The following is a 22,792-nucleotide window of genomic DNA, read 5'->3' as shown; positions in this document are numbered from 1 at the left end:
AGGGACATTAATTTCCAGAACCAATAACAGGTAGACAACAAACAGCTGGGTCCCCTGGCTGTGAACTGAGGATGTAAACCACTGTGCTATGGGACACGAGTTGGTCTGGTGAGCTGAACTCGAGGAATTTTTTCTAGTCAGCACTTGTGTTGAATTGTTTGCTCAGTGTTGCTTTAAATCCTTGGTATTTTCCTTTAACCAGGGATTATGTGCAAATTTGACTATACAGTATTTTGAGTGTAATATTGAGAAATCCTCCAGTCTCTTGCTCTCACCTAGGAATGTTGCTTGCATTGTGTGTGTTTTGACAAAAAAGTTGCTTTGAGAAGAATGTGTGAATAGAATACTTTTCCATGATTACCCAGATTTCCTATGAACAAACCTAGCCCCAAAATCTTTTAATTCTGTTTATATATTTGAATTGGATAGTACTGTATAAGAAATCATTATTGGGTGTTTTCTTAGATGGTAAATGACTAGTGCTGGAATGGACTGGGTTAGGCCTGAAAAAAATAGTTTCCAGTGCTGTAACTGTCATAACTATGAAAAAAAAGGTAACTGCAATTTTTCTATAGACTTAAAAAGGATTGAAGGACAATATTTCACAACACATGTATTTTGACTATTTTTGGGTCATGTTACCAGAACCACTCGGTTTTTATTATTGAGTAGTGTGTAGGATGGGGAGAGGGGTGAGGCAGTTGCATGAATATCATTCGTTCTTAAAGTTAATAATGACACTCATTATTATCTTGTGATGCTAGCATAATTTTGTGGTGGTGAGAGGAAGAGATGTTAGAGGGTGAACCGACGACATTAAACTAATTATAGCGCAAGGGTTACAGAGAGAGAGAGAGAGAGATCGCTCAGTTCTTACATGTAGGGTAATTCTTGACTATATACCAAGGGAATGTAGACACGGTTTGAATTAGAACGTGTTTTTGGTGTGGTTGATTTTCATGCTATGGATATTCATGTGTGAATTTAGGTCAGGAGTAGACAGTCTGAGGAGGGTTGGTTGGCACTGGGTACAGATTGGGTGGTGTTGGGGGTGGCTAGGGATGGTGCCAAGTTGAAGCATAGTTTTGGCACTATACTGAAGAGGAAAGCCAGTGTTAGTGCCAAGCTTTGGCCGTGAACGGGTTACTTTAACTGCTCTCTGCACGTACACTGGCAGTTGGCTCCACACTGCATGCGGCTATTTGTGGACTGGGAGACTGGGATCTGTAGCCTACCTGTGTAGCCGATAGTCATGCTTGCAACTCAGCTCAGTGCAGTGGCTACTCACGAGAGTGGAGACCTGATTGCACGCAAACGTACTTATCGAGGTACCTTTCCAACTTGCATCTCGTGAGTGACTTGATTAGGTGCATTAGATGCCTGACAGAATAAGAACGTGATTGTAAAAGAACTAATCTGTGAAAGTGCACTTAGTGTAGTATTTGTTAAGTGACTTAAAAAGCGTCAGTAGTTATGGTACTTGTGTAAACATGTGTTGAATGGTTACTGGAGATTCGTGCACTAATACTATCTTAAGTAAACGCTGGTGATATGTCTTGAGCACAGTGTGTCGAGGTCGCAGGGTGTTCATCAATTCGGTTCTGTCGAAACGAGGAAACTATTTTAAGTGTCTCGCTGTATTATTTTAACTTGTAATCTGTGGTCAATTTAGTGGCCAGGTTGTGTGTGTGTTTCATATTAGTATGTGTTTTTGAACCATGAAACAACTCCTTATGAAGTTTAGAAGAAGTATTTCCCAGGAGCGTGAGTATTTCAGCCATGCTGTTGTTTTTTAATTTTATGTGAGATATCGGAAAAACTAGCTGCAGTACGATATATTCAAATAAATTGGGGCTTGGCCATACGTTTCTGTGTGACTCCCAAACAACCCAGAATCAGTTTGTAATCTCAATTTATACACTAGCATTTTGCTCCATTATTTGTGCTGCTTTGCCTTGCTGATATAATACATAGCATATTACAGCAAAGTTATTCAGTACATAACATACAGCTGCAGTAACTATGTAGGTTCTTGATCAACTTTTGGGGAATAATTCTGCAAACTTTCAGTTGTTTTCAATATACTGTATTAATATTGTATTCACTATAACCTAGTTATTACTTTAGATTACTATTAATTGTTTTGTAGAAATAAACTGGGAAGCTAAGTGGTTATAAATGAGGCATAAATGCAGGAAGGTAAGATAAGGTAATTATCAGGAGAAAGCACTAAGCTGTTATGACTGTAGCACTTGGAAGGGATGAGGATAAGGGTTTGGGATTGGATGGAGGGAAGGTCCTGCCCATCCAATTGGATATACAGTATGGGAATTAAACAGATCTACAAGAATCGAGACTGACACACTACTGTCCAGTGCAAATAGTTGGGCAGGAAATAACAATAGATTTTCCATTGATGTGTAAGAGAAATAAGCTGCCATTAGAATGGTTGCTTTGGAGAACTTTATCAGAGCACTCTGTAGGCTGTTCACTGAATTAATCATACACATACAGATGAACAAAACTGGAATCTACAATTTACTTGGCAGCCGAGATATGTTTAACAGCCTGTTTTGTTCTGGGCATATCATAGGATGTAGGTTTTGCCTGGAGCACTACTGACACAAATATGCAATACAAAATCGCCCATTTATTGGATCATTTGTATAATATATTAAATTAATGATAATAATAAGTAACTTAAAATTTTTTTTTTTTACTGCATATTTGTCCTTTGTGCATGTTAAAAGGTTTTTGCCAGTGAAAACATAGATAATTGGTGACTTGAGAGGAGGAGGTTGTTGTAGCTGGTTTGCATCTACATTATTCCATGTGTGGAACAAGTAAGGTTGCATGGTCATGAATGTATTGCATGTGTGGAGCAAGTTTAGGTTATACAGACTTGAATGTATTTAATGTTGGTCGAATACAGTACTGTTGGAATTGGCATGATTGTATTTCATAAGTATGAATCACATTTCAACATTTGAAAAAAGATCATAGAAGCCATTTCAATTCACAACTTCAAAAAGAGATACTGCACAGTACTCTTGAATGTATGCAATATCTTTCACGTATGTATTATTTCACATCTCTCGTATCTTTTCCAGAGAGTACATTTGGCCGATGAATCGGCTATTTTTTACGGAAAGGAAACGTTGTTGGAAATTAAATAAGGTTAATAAGTACTGTACATAGATAACTTTACTATAGGCCTTGTTAAGTAGATAGTGATGGCTCGATGCATTATTGAACAGCAATGTGACGGATGTGGGCACAGGTAGGAGTGGCGTGTAACAGGACTGAGATGTGGGCACAGGTAGGAGTGGCGTGTAACAGGACTGAGATGTGGGCACAGGTAGGAGTGGCGTGTAACAGGACTGAGATGTGGGCACAGGTAGGAGTGGCGTGTAACAGGACTGAGATGTGGGCACAGGTAGGAGTGGCGTGTAACAGGACTGAGATGTGGGCACAGGTAGGAGTGGCGTGTAACAGGACTGAGATGTGGGCACAGGTAGGAGTGGCGTGTAACAGGACTGAGATGTGGGCACAGGTAGGAGTGGCGTGTAACAGGACTGAGATGTGGGCACAGGTAGGAGTGGCGTGTAACAGGACTGAGATGTGGGCACAGGTAGGAGTGGCGTGTAACAGGACTTGACACTAACTTTTATTTATGAATGGCTCCTCAGGTGTCAAAGATCGTCTTTGCCATGTATTTCAAAACTGAGAAAGAGGTGTTGTAGGGCACTACAGCTATAAACTAAGTTGGTTTCTTTAGTTTAATGTATCCAGTGGATCTTTCTTTTTTTGTTGAAGACATAATTTTTTATTTAATAATTTATTTTCATGCTGATGTCTTGGTTGAAAGGCATTACTTTTATAGGATCATTATTTGGTGTAGTTTTTTTATTGTAGTCTAAGGTCATTATTTTTGTGAGATCATTTTTTTTTATGTATGATTATTCTTTTTTATTGTGGTGCTATACTGCTGATATATTCGTTCATTCTTGATTGATTATATGTTTACAGTCATTGTTTTGAAAAATGTAAATTCTCAGTTAATTTCAGTTATTTGGTTGATGATGGATAGCAATGTGATCTGTTATGCTAAGAAAATCAAATTACCAGGTGGAAATTTGAATTACATAGAGAGAAATGTGAATTAGACACTAAAATATTTGAATAACTGTACTGTATTGATAATGACAATCCCGCAGTGCACCAAGCATTGGTTTTCAGTCATGCATTGTAATGAGACTATATTTAGTATGTGCATGGAGGTTGTCTCTTATCACCACCAAGCTATATGGTTTTGGATTCAGGAAGCCATTTGTGTCCCACCAAATTGCACCCCCTATCCCCACAGGAATCTGTACACCAGTTGATTGACAGTTGAGAGGCGGGACCAAAGAGCCAAAGCTCAACCCCCGCAAGCACAATTAGGTGAGTACCTTAGGTTCGAATCTCAGGGGTTGAGACCTGCTCGAGGTCTGTGGATCCGGGTGTCCATCTGTGGGCCCCCGAATTTCAACCTTTCTCCCACATTCCAAGAGGTCAGTCAAACTAGCTATCCAGAGAATCTACTGAAACTGGTGCTGCTACAGGAGCGGGACACAGAAATCTGTGCCTTGTACTGTAGTTACAACTGTTGTCACGGGGTTGTAACCTCTGGGTGTTGTTCTGAGTATAACACCCAAAAGGGTATTGTAAACTCATGGTTGAACAGCACCTAGAAGGGTTGTACAATGGTTAAATAACTTCCAGAAGAGTATTGTACACTTATGGTTGAACAACACCCAGTAGGGTATTGTATGCGCTTCGTTGAACAACACTGAGAAGAGTATTGTGCGCTCATGGTTAAACAACTTCCAGAAAGGTATTGTACATTTATTGTTGAACAAACCCCAGAAATGTATTGTTCACTCAAGGTTGAACAACACTCAAACATATTCTTCACATGGTTTTATAATTTCAGTCCATACCCAAAATAGAATCAGTTGGCAGTCAGTCAGATTTGGCCAGCCAGCACAGAGAAGTGTAAATATACCAGCTAGCATTCTGCTCATTTTCACATTCCATTTTGTAGATGAAGGTGTCGAGGCCCTAGCCTCGTTAACTGTGGTCCAGCAGCATTATAGGAAATTGGAGACAAGGTCACGTTGTTGGCAAGGTGGGAAGTTTTGGGGGGGCAGGGGGGGGAGGGCACTTCTTGTGTCTGCATTGCTCTGTTGTTTACGAGGTACTGTAGTTTTTTTTTTAGAATTCAAGCTTTATTTTTTACCATGATTGTTTAAATACTGTATATAAAACCTAATATCTCCCAAGTTAAAATGGTTAAAATGTTTGATTTCAGTCATGGATTAGCCTAAAGTGACTAAACAGGGGAAGTTTGAAAGAGTCCATTATTTTTATCATTACCTCTGTCACCTACTTTCATGGTGAAGAAGTGGAGGGGGAGGCATTCTCCAAGAAAGTGTGAAAAATTGTAAACTATTCACAAAAAGGTTTTAAGATTACGTGGTACAGCATGATGCTTGACCCATCTTACTACTGTCTTGCTTGACAGCATGGGAAGCTTAGTATGGTAGAGCACAAAGCCAGGAGACATGCATTGCTCTTCCTCCCTGCCCAAGCGTCATACATTTGCCACTTTGATGGCTTCTAGGATGGCCTAGCAGTGCATCCATAATGTGTTATTCAGGGAGCTGTTGGTGGGAGGTGTCCTAAATGGTTGCTGTCTTCCATGTCTAGTGATGTTTTCCCAGCTGTGGTATAAATCGTTTCATCTTTTCTAAACACTATACACACACTGTGATCCTTTATGCATTCTATTGGTACAACAGAACAACATTAATTGTTCTGAATGACACTGAATTGGGTGAGTTGGTGTACGTGTACATACAGTACAATGATTTTATAGCACATTTGTAGGTCTGTCTAGATAGTCGTGTAAAGGTGACTACAAGCATGAGTTAAACTGTTGCATCAGTGACTAAAAAGGATAGAATAAATTGTACCAACCAACCACTGGTGTTGTATAAGGCTTCTAAGACTAGACGGGAGGGAGGTGGTTAGGGAGTAAGGATAACTATTATACCTGTAGGCAGTTTTCTTCATGATAGTGCTTTTTTTATCATACTGTTACCCATGAAGCTGCATATATTATAGCCTTGTCGATTACATCATTACCCATGAAGTATTATGGCTTTGTTGATGAGATTGTCATGCATTAAATATTGTTTTAGGCTTGTTTACCACTTGGATTGGTTGATACAGTGACAGCCCCACTTCTTGCAGGGTCAGTGTTCAATCTCCAATGGTTCAAGTGGTTGGGCATTGTTCCTTCTTTCCTTCCTCATACCCTAGCTCCCTGTCCTCATTTCCCTTCCAAGTGCTACATAGTCATATTAGTTTGGTGCTATCTCCAGTAATTTTACTATGCTGAACAGAACTGACACCCATGAAACATTGCTGTGGTCCTTGATGACTATCACCACCCATAAAAACTTTATTGCCATGTTCATTAGAATGTTACTTTTAAAATGTTACGGCCTTGTTGATCAGAATGTTGCCTTTGAAATATTACAGCCTTGTTGATCACAACGTTGCCATTGCAATGTTACAGCCTCATGGATCAGAACATCGACTTTGAAATGTTATGGACGTGTTATTCAGAATATTGCCTTTGCCGCAGGTTATCGCAGCTGGAGGAAACTAGCACTCGTGTGCACGTGAACCCCTCCAAACACACCTTAAATTCTCCTGTTAAAAAAGTGTACATGTCTATTTGCACAGGGTGTGAATTGGCTATATTAGTAAACAGTTGGCAAAAGTAAGCATCACGGTGGGTAAACAAGAAGGGTGTAGGAAATGTAAATGTAAAGGGTGTAGGAAATGTAAATGTGGAGGGTGTAGGAAATGTAAATGTGGAGGGTGTAGGAAATGTAAATGTGGAGGGTGTAGGAAATGTAAATGTGGAGGGTGTAGGAAATGTAAATGTAAAGGGTGTAGGAAATGTAAATGTGGAGGGTGTAGGAAATGTAAATGAGGAGGGTGTAGGAAATGTAAATGTGGTGGGTGTAGGAAAGGTAAATGTGGTGGGTGTTGGAAATGTAAATGTGGAGGATATAGGAAATGTAAATGAGGAGGGTGTAGGAAATGTAAATGTGGTGGGTGTAGGAAAGGTAAATGTGGTGGGTGTAGGAAAGGTAAATGTGGAGGATATAGGAAATGTAAATGTGGAGGATATAGGAAATGTAAATGTGGTGGGTGTAGGAAAGGTAAATGTGGAGGGTGTAGGAAATGTAAATGTGGTGGGTGTAGGAAATGTAAATGTGGTGGGTGTAGGAAATGTAAATGTGGTGGGTGTAGGAAATGTAAATGTGGTGGGTGTAGGAAATGTAAATGAGGAGGGTGTAGGAAAGGTAAATGAGGTGGGTGTAGGAAATGTAAATGAGGAGGGTGTAGGAAAGGTAAATGAGGTGGGTGTAGGAAATGTAAATGAGGAGGGTGTAGGAAATGTAAATGTGGTGGGTGTAGGAAATGTAAATGAGGAGGGTGTAGGAAAGGTAAATGAGGTGGGTGTAGGAAATGTAAATGTGGAGGGTGTAGGAAATGTAAATGTGGTGGGTGTAGGAAATGTAAATGAGATGGGTGTAGGAAATGTAAATGTGGTGGGTGTAGGAAATGTAAATGTGGTGGGTGTAGGAAATGTAAATGTGGTGGGTGTAGGAAATGTAAATGAGATGGGTGTAGGAAATATAAATGTGGTGGGTGTAGGAAATGTAAATGAGGTGGGTGTAGGAAATGTAAATGAGGTGGGTGTAGGAAATGTAAATGAGGAGGGTGTAGGAAAGGTAAATGAGGTGGGTGTAGGAAATGTAAATGAGGTGGGTGTAGGAAAGGTAAATGTGGAGGGTGTAGGAAATGTAAATGTGGTGGGTGTAGGAAAGGTAAATGAGGAGGGTGTAGGAAATGTAAATGAGGGTGTAGGAAAGGTAAATGTGGAGGGTGTAGGAAATGTAAATGAGGTGGGTGTAGGAAATGTAAATGTGGTGGTTGTAGGAAATGTAAATGTGGTGGGTGTAGGAAATGTAAATGTGGTGGTTGTAGGAAAGGTAAATGTGGTGGGTGTAGGAAATGTAAATGAGGAGGGTGTAGGAAAGGTAAATGGGGAGGGTGTAGGAAAGGGTAGCTAAGGTAAACAAGGCTGCAGAGATAGGTAAATAAGCAGGAATGAGGTAAGCAAAGGAAGGAATAAAGTTTTCACCTTAAGAATATTAAGACTAATAAAATGGTTTGCAATTTGACCAATTCTAAATTGATTTGCTGATCAGATGTTTTTACATAAAGCTTATACATCTAGATGCCAGTCATTTAGTTGTGCCTAGCAAGACATACCCATCTCGTACATTAACCCCTAAACTGCGCAGGCTATTTCAGTAGTGTCTCATGCATAAGAGAAAATTGTTCTGATTTTTTTCCCCAGCAGAAATGAGGCGAGGTGCTGTGCAGGAATAACTTGGTCATTGATTTTCATTGTTTCTCACTGTATTTACTTAGTTTTTCATGCTCACATGGTGTTCACTATAATAGTACAACTATTATAGTGAACTGATTGACATAACAGCTGTTCTTGTATGCTGTCACCAACACATGGAAGTGACAGCAGCTGTATGCTGTCACCACATGATTTCACCATGCAACATACCTCTTGTTCATCCATTCTCATCTCTGGCATGATGCTTACTGGCTAAGGTGTTGAACTGCTCGAGACATGGCATACATAATGTAATTGCTGGAGCGAGTGGCAGTCTTCATATATTTGTACATAAAATTTAAATTACTGTGCCTTTATTAATATGATAAATATTTATTAAAAAAATTGAAGGGGATTTTTTGTTCAATGTCATGGAGGGAAATTTTTTCTTTTTCTGTTTTATTTGCTGGCATTGCCCAGTCTCGTAAGGAATACCAGTCTCATTATCTAACTTTGTTTTATCCAAATTGCTTAATTTAAACAAAATTATATAGTTTTGGCTATTGTTCAGTGTTTTTCATTAGTACATTTTTTGTTGAAAGCAAATGATACAAAATGCTATACAGTATACTGTATGTGATAGGCATCATCTTCCTGTATTAGATAACACTTGTTTATTATTGCCAAACAGCTGCAGCTACTATTTTTAACTAGAATTGCATAAGTATTATACGAGTCATTATTTGTAAGCACACGGAAAAATGGTATTAAAAATAAGGTTTTGCCTTCCAATATTGTTAAAAACTATGCTCTAAGCATAGGAGAAATGTTCCAAAAATAATATTACTTTTTTAAGATGGCAGATGTTTGCTGGAGGCTTCAAATATTGATTGGGAACACCACGTACCAGCAGGAGAACATGTATGTACTCTTGCTGCATGTATGTATGCACATTTCATGGGTTAAAGATGGGTTAAACTTCTGTTCTGAAGTACAGATGTCTAGATAAACATTTAGGATGTTGAAATGACTGATACATTTGAGTAAACTCATTATGAGTAACAGCCTGGAAGTAACAGCATTACTGATTAATTTATCACCAGTCAAGCCTGGTCACATGCATGGTATGGTTTTGCATATTGGGACAGAGAGCCTGTTAGGCTTATCGAGGTACCCCTAGGCAGACCACTGGCTTTCCTCAGCCTGTAACACACAACCGTTGTCTACCTCTTGGATACCTAATTACACTTCCCTTCACCTAATTGGCATCAGGTGAAAGGAAATGCTACCCAAATGTAGGATTTAAACCTGTGACTCTTCGGCTGTAACCCACTGTGATTACCACTGTGCCACAGGGCTCTTTGGTGTCATGCGGCAGTTCAAAGTGAGTGGCATGATATGGTTCCCTGTCTCAGGACAACAGGACTTGTTGCCATGCCCCACATCACAGCTGGTACTTGGGGCCTTGCCACACATGGCATCAAGGCTCTACCATAAGCTGTGTAGACTCTTTGTTGGTCACTGTTTAAGCTGTCCAGATTCTCATGTGTGAAATATATTTAGATAGTGATTATTGTTAGCCTTTCCTTAATACGACAGTTATCTGTCAAGAAACACTTAGGTGAGAGGAGGCTGTTGATAATGTTTAGCCTATAAGGACTTTATCAACTCTAACAGATACACAGAGCTGGTGCTTATCAAAGGGGACAAAATAATTATTTTTTGTTGGTGGGGTTTCCTGTAGACTTTGAACTTGTCACTATCTTACATCATTAATGTGTCTAGGAGAGGTTGGAATTAATCTCTTGAGCCTGAGTCATTTTATTTTATAAATAGAGGTAATGGTACTCCTTTTCATAGACTCACGAATAATGAAAGATAGTAAAATTTCAAAGCTTAAAAGAAATATTCTGAATTTAATGGCAGGCAGTACGTGTGTTTTTGGTCCACTACCAGTGGATATATACAGTATTGTATTTATGTGCACAAAATTGTATGTTTCCTCTACAAAACCATTTAACATCACTTTCAATATACAGTACTGTACTGTATATGTATGATGAAACTTGCTAAAAAAACAATTCCCCAAAATGTCCTTCTAAAATAGATGCATCATACATACTTGAAACATATGGTACCTACAAAAATAGTTATGTACAGTACTTGGTATTTATATACGTTCATTCCTTGAAGAAGAGTGCCATTACACTACTAAATCCTTACTGAAGCATAAGTATTCCATGTCATCTCAGGTCGGGCTCGGGGAGTAGAACTCCCAAAACCCTCTCCAGGTATGCTCTAGGTATTGTTAGGGAATGCAGAAAGCAAGCAACAAGATTAACAATAGTAAGACCATCAAAACAGCTTAATGCAAACTTGCAATAAAGTCAATACAGTACAGTACTGTACTGTTGAGGTACAGTGTATAGATTGCTCATAAAACATTGGTTACAATCAAAACCCTTGTAGAAACAACTGTCAGCATCATCACAGCAAGCTTGTATACTGTACCCTGTATTGGTAGACCTAGTGACAGTACTGTATATGCAGCCTAGTTGAAACATCTTGAAAATTAGATACGAGGATTCCATTCACCTGGGGTCTAGGAGTCACGAACCATGGACCCCATGCGTAAGACGCTGAAGCTCTAATATTAGATACAAGGAGTTACAAGTACTGTATAACTATAGTATGCCTGTCATGTTGGTAACACCATTAATGCTTATGACACACAGGAATCTAAGAAATGCTAAACTTATCATAAAAAAAGGAGGAAACATTTTGAGTGTATTCAACCCCCTAGTGCTAAATAAATACTGTACTTCATAAAACAACACAATCCCTCAAGTCTTATTGTTGCATCACTGACCTCCCCCATCCTTATGTTGCACCTTTATCATCACTTGCTCTGTGTATGTGTGTGTGTCTGTTAGATTTGATAAAGCTCTTAGGCTTCAGGTTCAGCTGCAAATAAACTCTTACTCTGATCTTGAGGTTTTATCTTCATAATTTGTCAGCACATGAGTCCTCTAATACCAAATGACATTACTGTATATTTCAGTTCATAGACTTCTCTGGCTCTTGTCATCTTTTTAGCCTGAGTATTACAGTGTGCCCATCAAGCTGTACTCTCGGCATACAGCCAAAATGGGTACTGTAAGTGGACTCGAATTCCTCAGTGTGGTGGTAAAACTGTGGAGTGAGTGTAATGCTTCACCAAACTACTGATGGTGTGTAGTAATACAATTATCTTTCACAGTACCTTTCTATGTAACATCCCAAGTGTATTTTCTTAGGCTGTTGAAGGTTCATGAAAACCTCCATGCAACTTTCCATGTTAGATTATCACTTCTGAGAGCCTTTGTTGCTGCTCCAGTTTTTTTTGTTTTTATCTCAACTTGGTGGGACTGATTTTGGCAGTTTACACTCTTGGTAAACATGAGGCATTAATACTTGTGAAGTGACTAACCTTGGTCTCACAATCTTGCCTGCTTCCCTCACTTCTGGCTTCTGAGTCTAATGCTAGCAACAAGATTAACAATAGTAGGAATCTAGAGGAGATATAAATACATAGATTCATAGACCTAGGTAGATTGACGAGTTTCTCTTTGATGTCAAGACTCGTATCAGATGTGTAGCACAAGTAAAGTAAATGCTAGGAAGTCTGTGCACTACGTATCATGCCATATGTTTGATAGTGCTGGTCTTGGAACAAATGATTGTTTAATGGGAGCAAAGTAGGAGCTTTGAAGAGAAAACTTGTCGGGTTTATACTGGAGTTACCAGGTCCCAGGCCACCACCTGGGAAGGCTGGCCCCTTGCCAGGCTGCAATAGTAGAAGTGCTGTTGAAATTGCCCACATGTAACTACCTGTATATAAAAAGAGGCGTGTGAAAACTTAAGCATAACACATTTCTGATGTAAACATGCTCGCAATGACCAAGTTGCTTTTGAGCTAATGTAAACAAACATTGCAGCCATCATCCTTTCAGAAGTCATCTTGCTAGCACCTCATAAATATTTGGAAAACAAATTTAACCGTCATAATTCTCATCTGTGCCAACTCTTGGACACTTCCCATTGCTTACCACCTGAATGTTTGTGTCCTTGTTCCTCCTAGATGTTTATATACTTCATTCCCCCCCCACCTCCCCTTGGGTGTATTATCATCCCCATCTGGATGTTTATGCATCATCATCCCAGCCCCCCCCTGGTTGTTTATATTTAATTCATCCCCTTCTAGATGTGTATACTTCATCATTCCACACTAGATGTTAATATGTCATCATCCCCCCCCCCCCCCGTGGTTATTTATATTTCACTCCCTGGATGTTTATACTTTCTCATTCCCCCCTGGATGTTTATACTTCATCCCCCCCCCCTGAATGTTTATACATCATCACCCTTGGATGTTTATACCTCATCCGCCCATTTTCCCTCCTTACCTGGATATTTCATCTATCCTCATGCCATTTTCATGCACATATTGTTCACTTCCTCTTGTTCTAAATAAGGTTATGCCTATATGTATTTAAATTTCCATGGGCCTAGACAGTTGGTGACTCACTCCATACAGCCTATCTTATCCACTTAACATTTCACTGTATTTTTGTGTGTATTGTTTGTTTAGAGAGTTGTTTACTTCTGGTGAGCTGTCTTAGTCACCAGTAGGATGTATTCACCTAGTTGTATTCACCTTGGGAGCCGGTCAGCCGAGCGGACAGCACGCTGGACTTGTGATCCTGTGGTCCCAGGTTCGATCCCGGGTGCCGGCGAGAAACAATGGGCAGAGTTTCTTTCACCCTATGCCCCTGTTACCTAGCAGTAAAATAGGTACCTGGGTGTTAGTCAGCTGTCACGGGCTGCTTCCTGGGGGTGGAGGCCTGGTCGAGGACCGGGTCGCGGGGACACTAAAGCCCCGAAATTATCTCAAGATAACCTAGTTGTACTTGTGGGAGTTGAGCTCTGCTCTTTCGGCCCATCTCCCAACTGTTACTAACTGCTAATTATTCCCCTTCCCCCCCCTCCTGCACACACACACACCCAGGAAGCAGCCCGTAACAGCTGTCTAATTCCCGGGTACCTATTTACTGCTAGGTAACAAGGGCATAAGGTGAAAGAAACTCTTCCCATTTTGTTTCTGCCATCACGGGGACCGATCCGGACCCTAGGATTACGAGTCCAGAGCACTGTCCACTCGGCTATCAGGCCCCCTTTACTTGTATCTTGCATAGTCTGTCTGTCTTATCCACCAGTAGGATATCTTATTAGTCCATCCTCTAAGAGTTGCCACAAAGGACAGAAAATGGTGTACTAAGAGCACCTGTGCCCAATCTAACTGAACCATATTATGGAATAGAAAATAGGTCAAATGCAACATTCAAATTACGTGAAAAGGTCTTTAAAAAACTCTGATAAACAAAGGCATCTAGGGGGAGGTCATGGGTAGAAAACTGGCACCTTAGGACCACATTGGGCTCCTCACACATTGTGTGAGGAGCCTGTGCAACACTTTCCAATTCCAGAATGGCCTGTAAGTACTGTACATGGATGGCAAAATATTACAGAAATTGTTAATAATTTGTGTGTGACCAAAATTGGAATATGCAGTAGTTATATGATGCCCATATCTTAAGTAGCACATCAATAAACTCAAAGGTGCAAAGACATACAGCTAAAATCTTCTTGAACTGAAAAACAAGAGCTATGTGAAGAAGTTAAGGGTGCTAAATATGACAAAGATAGAAGGTATGAGCAAAAAGAGGTGATGATATGATCCTACATACCTGCTTGATGGGGTTCTGGGAGTTCTTCTACTCCCCAAACCCGGCCCAAGGCCAGGCTTGACTTGTGAGAGTTTGGTCCACCAGGCTGTTGCTTGGAGCGGCCCGTATGCCCATACACCCACCACAGCCCAGTTGGTCCGGTACTCCTTGAGGGAAAACTATCCAGTTTTCTCTTGAAGACGTCCACGGTTGTTCCGGCAATATTTCTTATGTTCGCTGGGAGGATGTTGAACAACCGTGGACCTCTGATGTTTATACAGTGTTCTCTGATTGTGTCTATGGCACCCCTGTTCTTCACTGATTCTATTCTGCATTTTCTTCCATATCGTTCACTCCAGTACGTTGTTATTTTACTGTGTAGATTTGGGACCTGGCCCTCTAGTATTTTCCACATATATATTATTTGATATCTCTCATCTCCTTTCTAGTGAGTACATTTGGAGAGCTTTTGAGACGATCCCAATAATTTAGGTGTTTTATCGTGTCTGTGTATGGCATATATGTTCTCTGTATTCCCTCAATATAGATCCTACATACAATATAGTACTGTACTGTAATAGGAAGCGACAAAATTGACAAGGAAGAATTCTTTTGACCTGCATTTTCAAGTGCTTGGGAGTACCCAGAGCATAGATAGGTTCAAATTCTCCTCATGGCTCCTACTGATTTTCTGCATCTTCAAGAGTCATAGACTCGAGCTAATGAAACAAAGTTGGGAAAAAAAACTTTTGCAAACAGAGTGGTAAATGGCTTGAACAAGTTTAGTGGGGTGGTGGTCGACGCGAAAACCGTCAGTAGTTTCAAATCGTCATATGACACAGAATACTAGCAAGATGGGACTCAATGAGTGTAGCTCTCATCCTTTAACTACATTTAGGTAATTACATGGAAAACCTGAATTCTTGTGAGTAGCTCTAATTTATAGTTCATCATATTTTGTCTGTTGGAGATTTTCATGTCAAAATGCAATGTATTATTCAAGAGGACAGGTTGATCTTGCAGGGTATGCCTGTCGTTCCACCAGTAGGATATCTCTTGCAGAATTGGCCTTTGTCACTACATGTGATGCTGGACACTCCTTGCCCTATCCGTCCTCTTGCACTTGTTATTTATTTAGATTATTCAGTTCATTCAATATCCTTCGTCAAATTTTGAAAAATTTGATTTGAAAAAATTGGTTTGAAAAATTGTGGAATATTAAACAGGGCAATTTCATATATTTTTATACTGTATTAAGTTACAATGTTGAATTTTGGCTGGTTGTAGCTTCATACAATAGTAATAATTTACTTTTGAAATCTAGACTTGATGGAATTACTTCCCACGTTATCATTAGTTTAGCGAGGACCACTTTTGAATATTCTGTGGATAAATTTGCATACAAATAGGAGTTTTTATCACATTCTAATTAAATTGCACACTTTTTTATACAGTATATGAACTCGTTCAAAATTCGGACGGGTAAATGAGGCCAAAGGAAGTGTGGATGTTTACTGTGGTGGCGGGACTTTAGCATTGCATAATGATAATGTAACTATTTCTCCAATTTAAGGCAGGATCGGTACACGAGTAACATATTTTTTTGTTACGTGCAATAATGGCGAATGCAGCATTGAGACCCTAGTATGTACACACTGAAGCTACTTTAAAAACATTTTGATATACAGTAGTAGAGTGCTTAGCCTAGCAAAGTCACGTACACCACGGCCAGGTTCATTTTACAATTGGAAATGGAAACTTCTTATTCTAATGTGTCTAGGTATTTTTTTTTATCTTATCAAACCTAATGTATTTTAATGTTTTTATTTTATCTATTCATATACGAGAAGATAGTGGGATTTTATGGGAGTACATATACTGGTTGGTGCGTAGTACATTCTTGCATAATTTATAAACGTGCAAGCTAGACAATAACCTTGAGAAAACAAAAAGTTATAGGTAAATGTAACATTTGGCTCCATGATTATTATTGGTTGTTGTATAGACTTTGACAAGTTAAAAGGGTAACTCCATTGGTAGCCATGAATGAACTTGGTTGGTGAATGGTTATTGTGAGTGTTCCTAAATATTCAACACTAGCAATGTGTCAAAATTTGGACTTTGATACAGAATATGAAAAAAAGATAATTGCGATGGTTCTTTCTGGAGATGTATCATGGCAAATGAAAAATATTGAAGAGCAGGAATGACAAAAGTTGCTGTTTTTTTCCAAGTTTCTCAGAAATATTATTAATGTACCCCAATAAGTTTGTTAACAGTACACTGTGACAGGATGGGAAAGGGGGGGGAGTGCAATTTGTTTATCTGTAGTTTACCTGTTGTTAATTCCAAGAGCTGTGTTCCTGGAGGGCTGTTGTAAACCCACATATTCTGTGCTACCTGGCTGATGCGGTACTTCCTGCAGGAACTTGCCCAATTACCTCTTTTAAACCTGTACAGTACTTGAGTTTGGCAAGATTTCTTAAATTTAGTGGGAGGAGGTTGAAAAGCCAAGGCCCTCTGATGTGCAGGACACAGCACAGACTGTAGGAGGGGACATGTGGTACAGAGAGACACAGCAAGAGGGGACATGTGGTACAGTGAGAGACAGCAAGAGGGGACATGTGGTACAGTGAGGGATAGCAGGGAGGGGACATGTGGTACAGTGAGAGAGAGCAGGAGGGGACATGTGGTACAGTGAGAGACAGTAGGAGGGGGATGTGGTACAGTGAGAGAGAGCAGGAGGGGACATGTGGTACAGTGAGAGACAGCAGGTAAGAGGACATGTAGTATAGTGAGAGGGAACCAGAGTTGAGAGCATGTCTGGAGAAACGTAAATCTGAATAAGGTTTCAATAGTATAATACTGATGAGTATAACCTTAAACCATAACAAGTGGTTTCACTTGCAGCTGAGCTGATCCCTTGCTTCATGGCGAGTGGCAAGGGATCGGCTCAGTTGCAAGTGAATTCCCTTAGCTACCCTTTTATTACCCCTTCTCATTCTTTGCTGCTGCATGGCTTCTAATGTGTTTCTCCCAATTTGGTCTTTTCGTATCTTTCCCAACCGCCACCTCTGTTGTTTTCCAATTTGGCTTTTTCATATTCCTTCCCTATCCTTCTATCTGGCTTTATATCCCTTGTATCCCTTCCCCCCTTGAGGTTTCTTATACCCACTATTTCTTGACCCCCCGCCTTTGTTGGCACTCCACCCTACCTACCTACCTCCCCTCTCTCCCTCCCTCCTTCCCTCTCACCCCTCCATTAATCATCTCATTTCCTCATAGACTGCTTGCTGCTGTGTCATGGCACATCATCTCGCAGCACTCTGTCCCAGCAGGTAGCCCTACCCCCCCCCCATTCCCTACTACACCACGTGCCCCTCCACCACCATGTCCTCCCCCCATGCTACACCACGTGTCTCTCCACCACCACGTCCTCCCCCCCCCCATGCTACACCACGTGCCCCTCCTCCACCACGCCCTCCCCTCCCCCACGCTACACCACGTGCCCCTCCTCCAGCCCCCCCCCCCACACTACACCACGTGCCCCTCCTCCACCACTCCTCTCCCCCCCCCCCAACGCTACACCACGTCCTCCCCTCCCCCACGCTACACCACATTGCCTCTCCACCACCACAACTGTCTTCATATTCTGCCTCACAACAGTTGCATCTGTCTTTGAATATCTTATTCTATTACCATTAGGCTTTTTTCTAGTGTGGAGTTTTTAACGTCATTTCCACTTGTTTTGTTCTAGATTTGATTATACAATACCCGAAGAATTGTTTTTAATTTTTATTGATCAAGGATATAATGGAGGAGTTGGTAATGGAGGTAAAAAATCATTAGCCAAGTTACTTGGATAGCTAAACAAAAGGCAAGGTGCTAATTTAGCAGTGCTTACCTATCAGTGATTACGAGGAAGTGAAATCTAGTGCATTATGCTACCTCCTAGCCATTTATACCTGGTGCACTAATTGCTTCTCTTAAAATTAATGAAGTTTTTCAAATTTTTCTCAAAGTTGTGGAAGGAATTGGCTTTGACAACCTCTTCAATGTATTCCTTTTGCCAACCACCCATACAAAGTACTGTACAAGAGTTTCCTGACATCTCCACAACTTGATAGCATGCCCAGCTTCCACAGAAGTCCTCTTGTCTTACTTCCTTCTAATTTAAATAGGCTTCCTTTGTCCACACGGTCTATTCCCTTCAGGATCTTGCACGTAGGTATTTGGAAAGATAACATAAGGGGAAAGTTAGTGAATCATGGGGTGTGTGTATTTGGTTTGCAGGATACACTGAGTGATGCGTACAGTGTGTGTTTTATTAAGGAATTGATTCTAAAATCCATAAATAAATAAATACAAAATTCAGAATACTGGACTGTTTTGTTCTCTAATAATTGTTCATGGTGTAATTAATGCTTGGCATGAAAATATTGGCCAAATTTTAGAGCTTGGCTTGACAGGAAGGCAGAAAAATATATCATTTGCAGTCTCCAAATGATAGTTTTGCACAGGTGGAAATCCTTGAGAGATCTCCAAATGTAAATAATTTTTATATATTGTACAGCAATATGTATTCAGCTTTACACGAATTCTTCAGTTACAGTACTAAATAGAATTTTAGTTGACATGCATAGGATAAGCAATCTTTACTTATACCTGTAGTGTATTTACTTTAAAGTAATTTATGCTTGCTGGGACTAGTTATTGACTTTATCTTCCTGAGGAAAATAAAGCAATTGTGTGCCTGCCCTTTGGGGCTAGGGGCTCTAGACAAATAAGGCAAGTTGCCGGTAGAAAGTCTGTTAAACACATTTGCAGCTACAGTACCCTAATTATCCAGTTTTTTAATAATTTTATAATTATTTTGTTGTTGCAGTTGTCACGTGTGTGTTACATGTTGCTATGTTTGGACTTTACAGGTAAAGATGGCAACAAGATCACGACAGTTATTGCCACCCCGGGTCAGGGCTCAGATAGACCTCAGGAGGTATCCTACATGGACACGAAAGTCATTGGCAATGGCAGTTTTGGTGTGGTGTTCCAAGCCAAGCTGTGCGAGACTGGGGAGCTCGTCGCCATCAAGAAGGTGCTGCAGGACAAACGCTTTAAGGTCAGTTGATATCTGCTGCATATGGCATAAAAAAAAATAGGCTTAAACCTAATCAAAATTCATGAAGTTTTATATACTGTAGCAGTTCTCTCTGTTAGTATATGTATATTTTAGGTTGTATTAATTTCATAAATCAGTAGGGGTGGTACTGTTCATTTTGCTGGAGTGGTGGGGAGTTACCTGGCGGTTACCGTGTGATGATTTCGGGGCTCAACGTCCCCTCGGCCCGGTCCCCGACCAGGCCTCCTGGTTGCTGTACTGGTCAACCAGGAGTGATGGTGGTGGTTTTAAATGTCTGGATAATATTAGACTAGTGAAGAGAGTGCATTTTGATGAATTTGAGGGTGGGAGGAGGCCCAAGAAGACATTGGAAACCATAGATGTGAGTAAGTAGGGATTATATGTGAACCATACAGGAAATTTGGTAATTATCATACCTGAGTGACACAGTTTGAGAGTAAATATTTTGTTTGTACTTATATGGCAATTTGTGATTAGCACAGTTACACCTGGGGAAACAATATAAGGTATAAAAGACTAAAGATATGTAACATTGACATATGGCCTTTTGCAGAGTTTTTAACCACACAGCATCATAGAGAACTGGCATCACTCACTAGCACATCACCCAAAGCACCACTCCACCATGACAGTTACAGACTAGCAGGGATTGTAAATCTGGGTACAGTGTACTTTGTTTCTGCAAGGGGAAACAAAGTTCCCAAGTGAGCCACAAACACACTATAAATTATTTTTTCACTCAAGATAGTGAATAAATGGAATGAACTAAGAAGTAAAGTGGAGGAAAATTATATACATAGATTTAAATGTACGTATTGCAGTACAATAGGAACCTATATATCAGCTGATTAAGGGTTGAGAGGTGTGACCCAAGAGCCATAGCTCATACCTTGCAAATACAAATAGGTGGGTAAAACTAGGCAAGTACTTCATAAGACTTGACTTGTAGTGCTTCTTGTGAATTGACACAATGGCATACTGTACAAACATTCACTCGCTCTTCACCATCTGCTGCCACTTAGCCTTATTCATTTCCACTTCTCGTGTTCTCTCTACACTGGGGCTGCCATCTCACACACTTACCATGAATGTCCATCTGCTTGACCTTCCTCTCGCCCTCTTTCTGTCAAATCAATTCGAACACACACCTCACTAGTCCATCATCATTCATGATTAACTTGATTCAACCTCAGTATACACTTCTTCAATTTTGCAATTATAATGGCTTGCAATCTTTCCTTAGCTTTTTCAAATTTACTCTACCCCAGCACCACTCACATTCTCCTTGTGTGTGGTGCCATATCTACTGTAACTTTGGGATTTAATTAGTTGGCCTAATGCCACCAAATGCCACACAAGTGTCTCCTCTGTCCATACATCATCGCACTCCTTCATACACCTCTCTGATCACATCACTGTTTATCTTGTTTCCCCTCCCTGATGCACCCTGCTGCCACCTTGACTTGCCCAAATACATTTTTCATATAAAAACTTGCATTTAAAATTATAGCAGTTTCCAGTACTTCTTGATTCATAATAATTTCATGGCAATGACAGATTTACAATCTACTATATGTGGTGCATTGAAGAGGTTTGAAGGTATAGTCGAGCATTGCACTGGGTTCTGGGTCTCTTACCATATTTTGTAAGGTTGCTTCAAGATCTGTTATGGTTATTAACAGATTTTTATTCTGGCTGCAACACAGCATGTCCCTGTTACATATATCATCCTGCTAATGATTAATCTAGTGTTGTGGCTGTTCTGTAATATTGTAATACTGATAGGAATAATAATATAATATTGTATAATACTACTACTACTACTAATAATAATAATAATGAGAAATCCACTGGGACTATAGGTCGGAGCGAACCTATGACCCCAGCATTGCCAGTCACATACTCTTACCTCTAGACCACCGCTGAATTTGTAAAAAGGCATATAACCGGATTCCAACTAAAATAACATGAAGTCTGAAGCCAGTCCAAGTTTTTATGTATGACCCACAAGCACTCGGGTGAAAGGGCAAAGTGGTGGTCTAGTGGTACAGTACGAGCCTGGCATTGGCGGGGTCGTAGGTTTGCGCCCACCTATAGTCCCAGTGTATTTTCTCATTGATATATCACATTACATAATGTGATTTCTGTGTTAATAATACTGTAATGTAAATAATGACAGAACGTGAACAATATCCATGTACTGCACATACAGAATGGTGAAGAACTTGTAAACAAATTCTAAATGATAAGTTTGGCCGATAGGTGTGATGCTTTCTCTATGTGATGTGTCTGGTGTTGATGTGGTGGTCAGCAGAATTGTCAAAGTGATAATTTCTTGCATTAAGAATATTCCTGTATTTTTATGGGTGACCATATCTGCTTGTACCTGGATGTTGTTTTGGGAATTCATGTATTGTACTCCCCAAGTCTGATCCGGGGACAGGTTTGACTTACCAAACGGGTCCAATAGGCTGTTGCTCGGAGCAGGCCGCAGGCCCACATATCTAATACAGTACTGTACGGTACAGCCCAGTTGGTCTGGCACTTTTTTGCAGAAAATTGTCCAGTATTTTCTTGAAGACTTCCACTTTTGTTCCAGCAATATTTCTTATACATATTTGCTGGGAGGTATTGAAAAACTGTGGTCCTGTATATTCTATTAGTTCTTCCTGGTAGCCCATTCAGTTACTTATACCAGCTCACCTCATGTTGGTTCTGGGGATTAATGTCTCCACAGCTGAGTCTGACTAGACCTCCTGTTTGGTGGTCTGGTCTACCAGGCTGTATAAATGCAGCTGCTTACAATCTGTTGTATGAATCATAGCTGTGTTGGTTAAGTATCCAAATTATATCCTGTGTGTGGGCTCGAATGGATGAGCATTCTGGCCCCTGGCAGCAGACCCAACACACTGATCATGAGTAATATCAGCAGGTTTAGAGCTTGTGCTCTTTTTATTACCCAACCCTATTCTCCACTGCATCTTGTTTATAATTCACACACTTTCAGTCTTCTTCCTGCTAATATAAGAAGTATTGCCAAAACAAAAAATGAAATTTTCAGGAGGGAGTTGGATAAGCTGTTTTTGCAGGAAGTTCCAAATTGGCCAGGCAGTGATGGATATGTGGGTCTTCAGACTGCTGTCAGCAACAGCTTTACTAAAAATATCCATACTCCTGGTCAGGCCACTGGAGTAAAAGTCTCTGCTTCTTACACACACGCATGCACGCACGCGTGCATGTTTGCCGTGTTTGCCCATTTTCTTAGTCATCTTTACCTCTTGAAATTCATTAACTTGTACAAATTATCTCAGGCACTCTATCATTCATTCATTCAATTTGACTAAATTATCTGGATACACTTCCCTCAATCTAATGAATTATCAACTTTTTCACTCCATTTCTTTCAAT

At 40.2% G+C, this 22,792-nt stretch overlaps 1 protein-coding gene across 5 annotated transcripts in view; it reads left to right on the top strand.

Moving 5' to 3' along the window:
* Positions 1 to 22,792, top strand: part of LOC123770066 (protein kinase shaggy) — a 65,462-nt gene that overhangs the window by 12,552 nt on the left and 30,118 nt on the right. For 3 of the 5 annotated variants that reach the window (XM_045761728.2, XM_045761725.2, XM_069301344.1), the window contains exon 2: positions 19,173 to 19,363. In XM_045761728.2, coding sequence (XP_045617684.1) covers positions 19,173 to 19,363 — 191 coding nt within the window. Of the gene's footprint in view, positions 1 to 1,186; positions 1,329 to 1,381; positions 1,765 to 19,172; positions 19,364 to 22,792 lie in introns of those variants that run through there. The other 2 variants (XM_045761726.2, XM_045761727.2) reach the window with 2 other exon arrangements.

This window comes from Procambarus clarkii, chromosome 45, assembly GCF_040958095.1.
Source record: "Procambarus clarkii isolate CNS0578487 chromosome 45, FALCON_Pclarkii_2.0, whole genome shotgun sequence".
NCBI lineage: Eukaryota > Metazoa > Arthropoda > Malacostraca > Decapoda > Cambaridae > Procambarus > Procambarus clarkii.
Note: the sequence above shows the minus strand (reverse complement) of the source record. Positions and strands in the feature narration are given on the sequence as shown.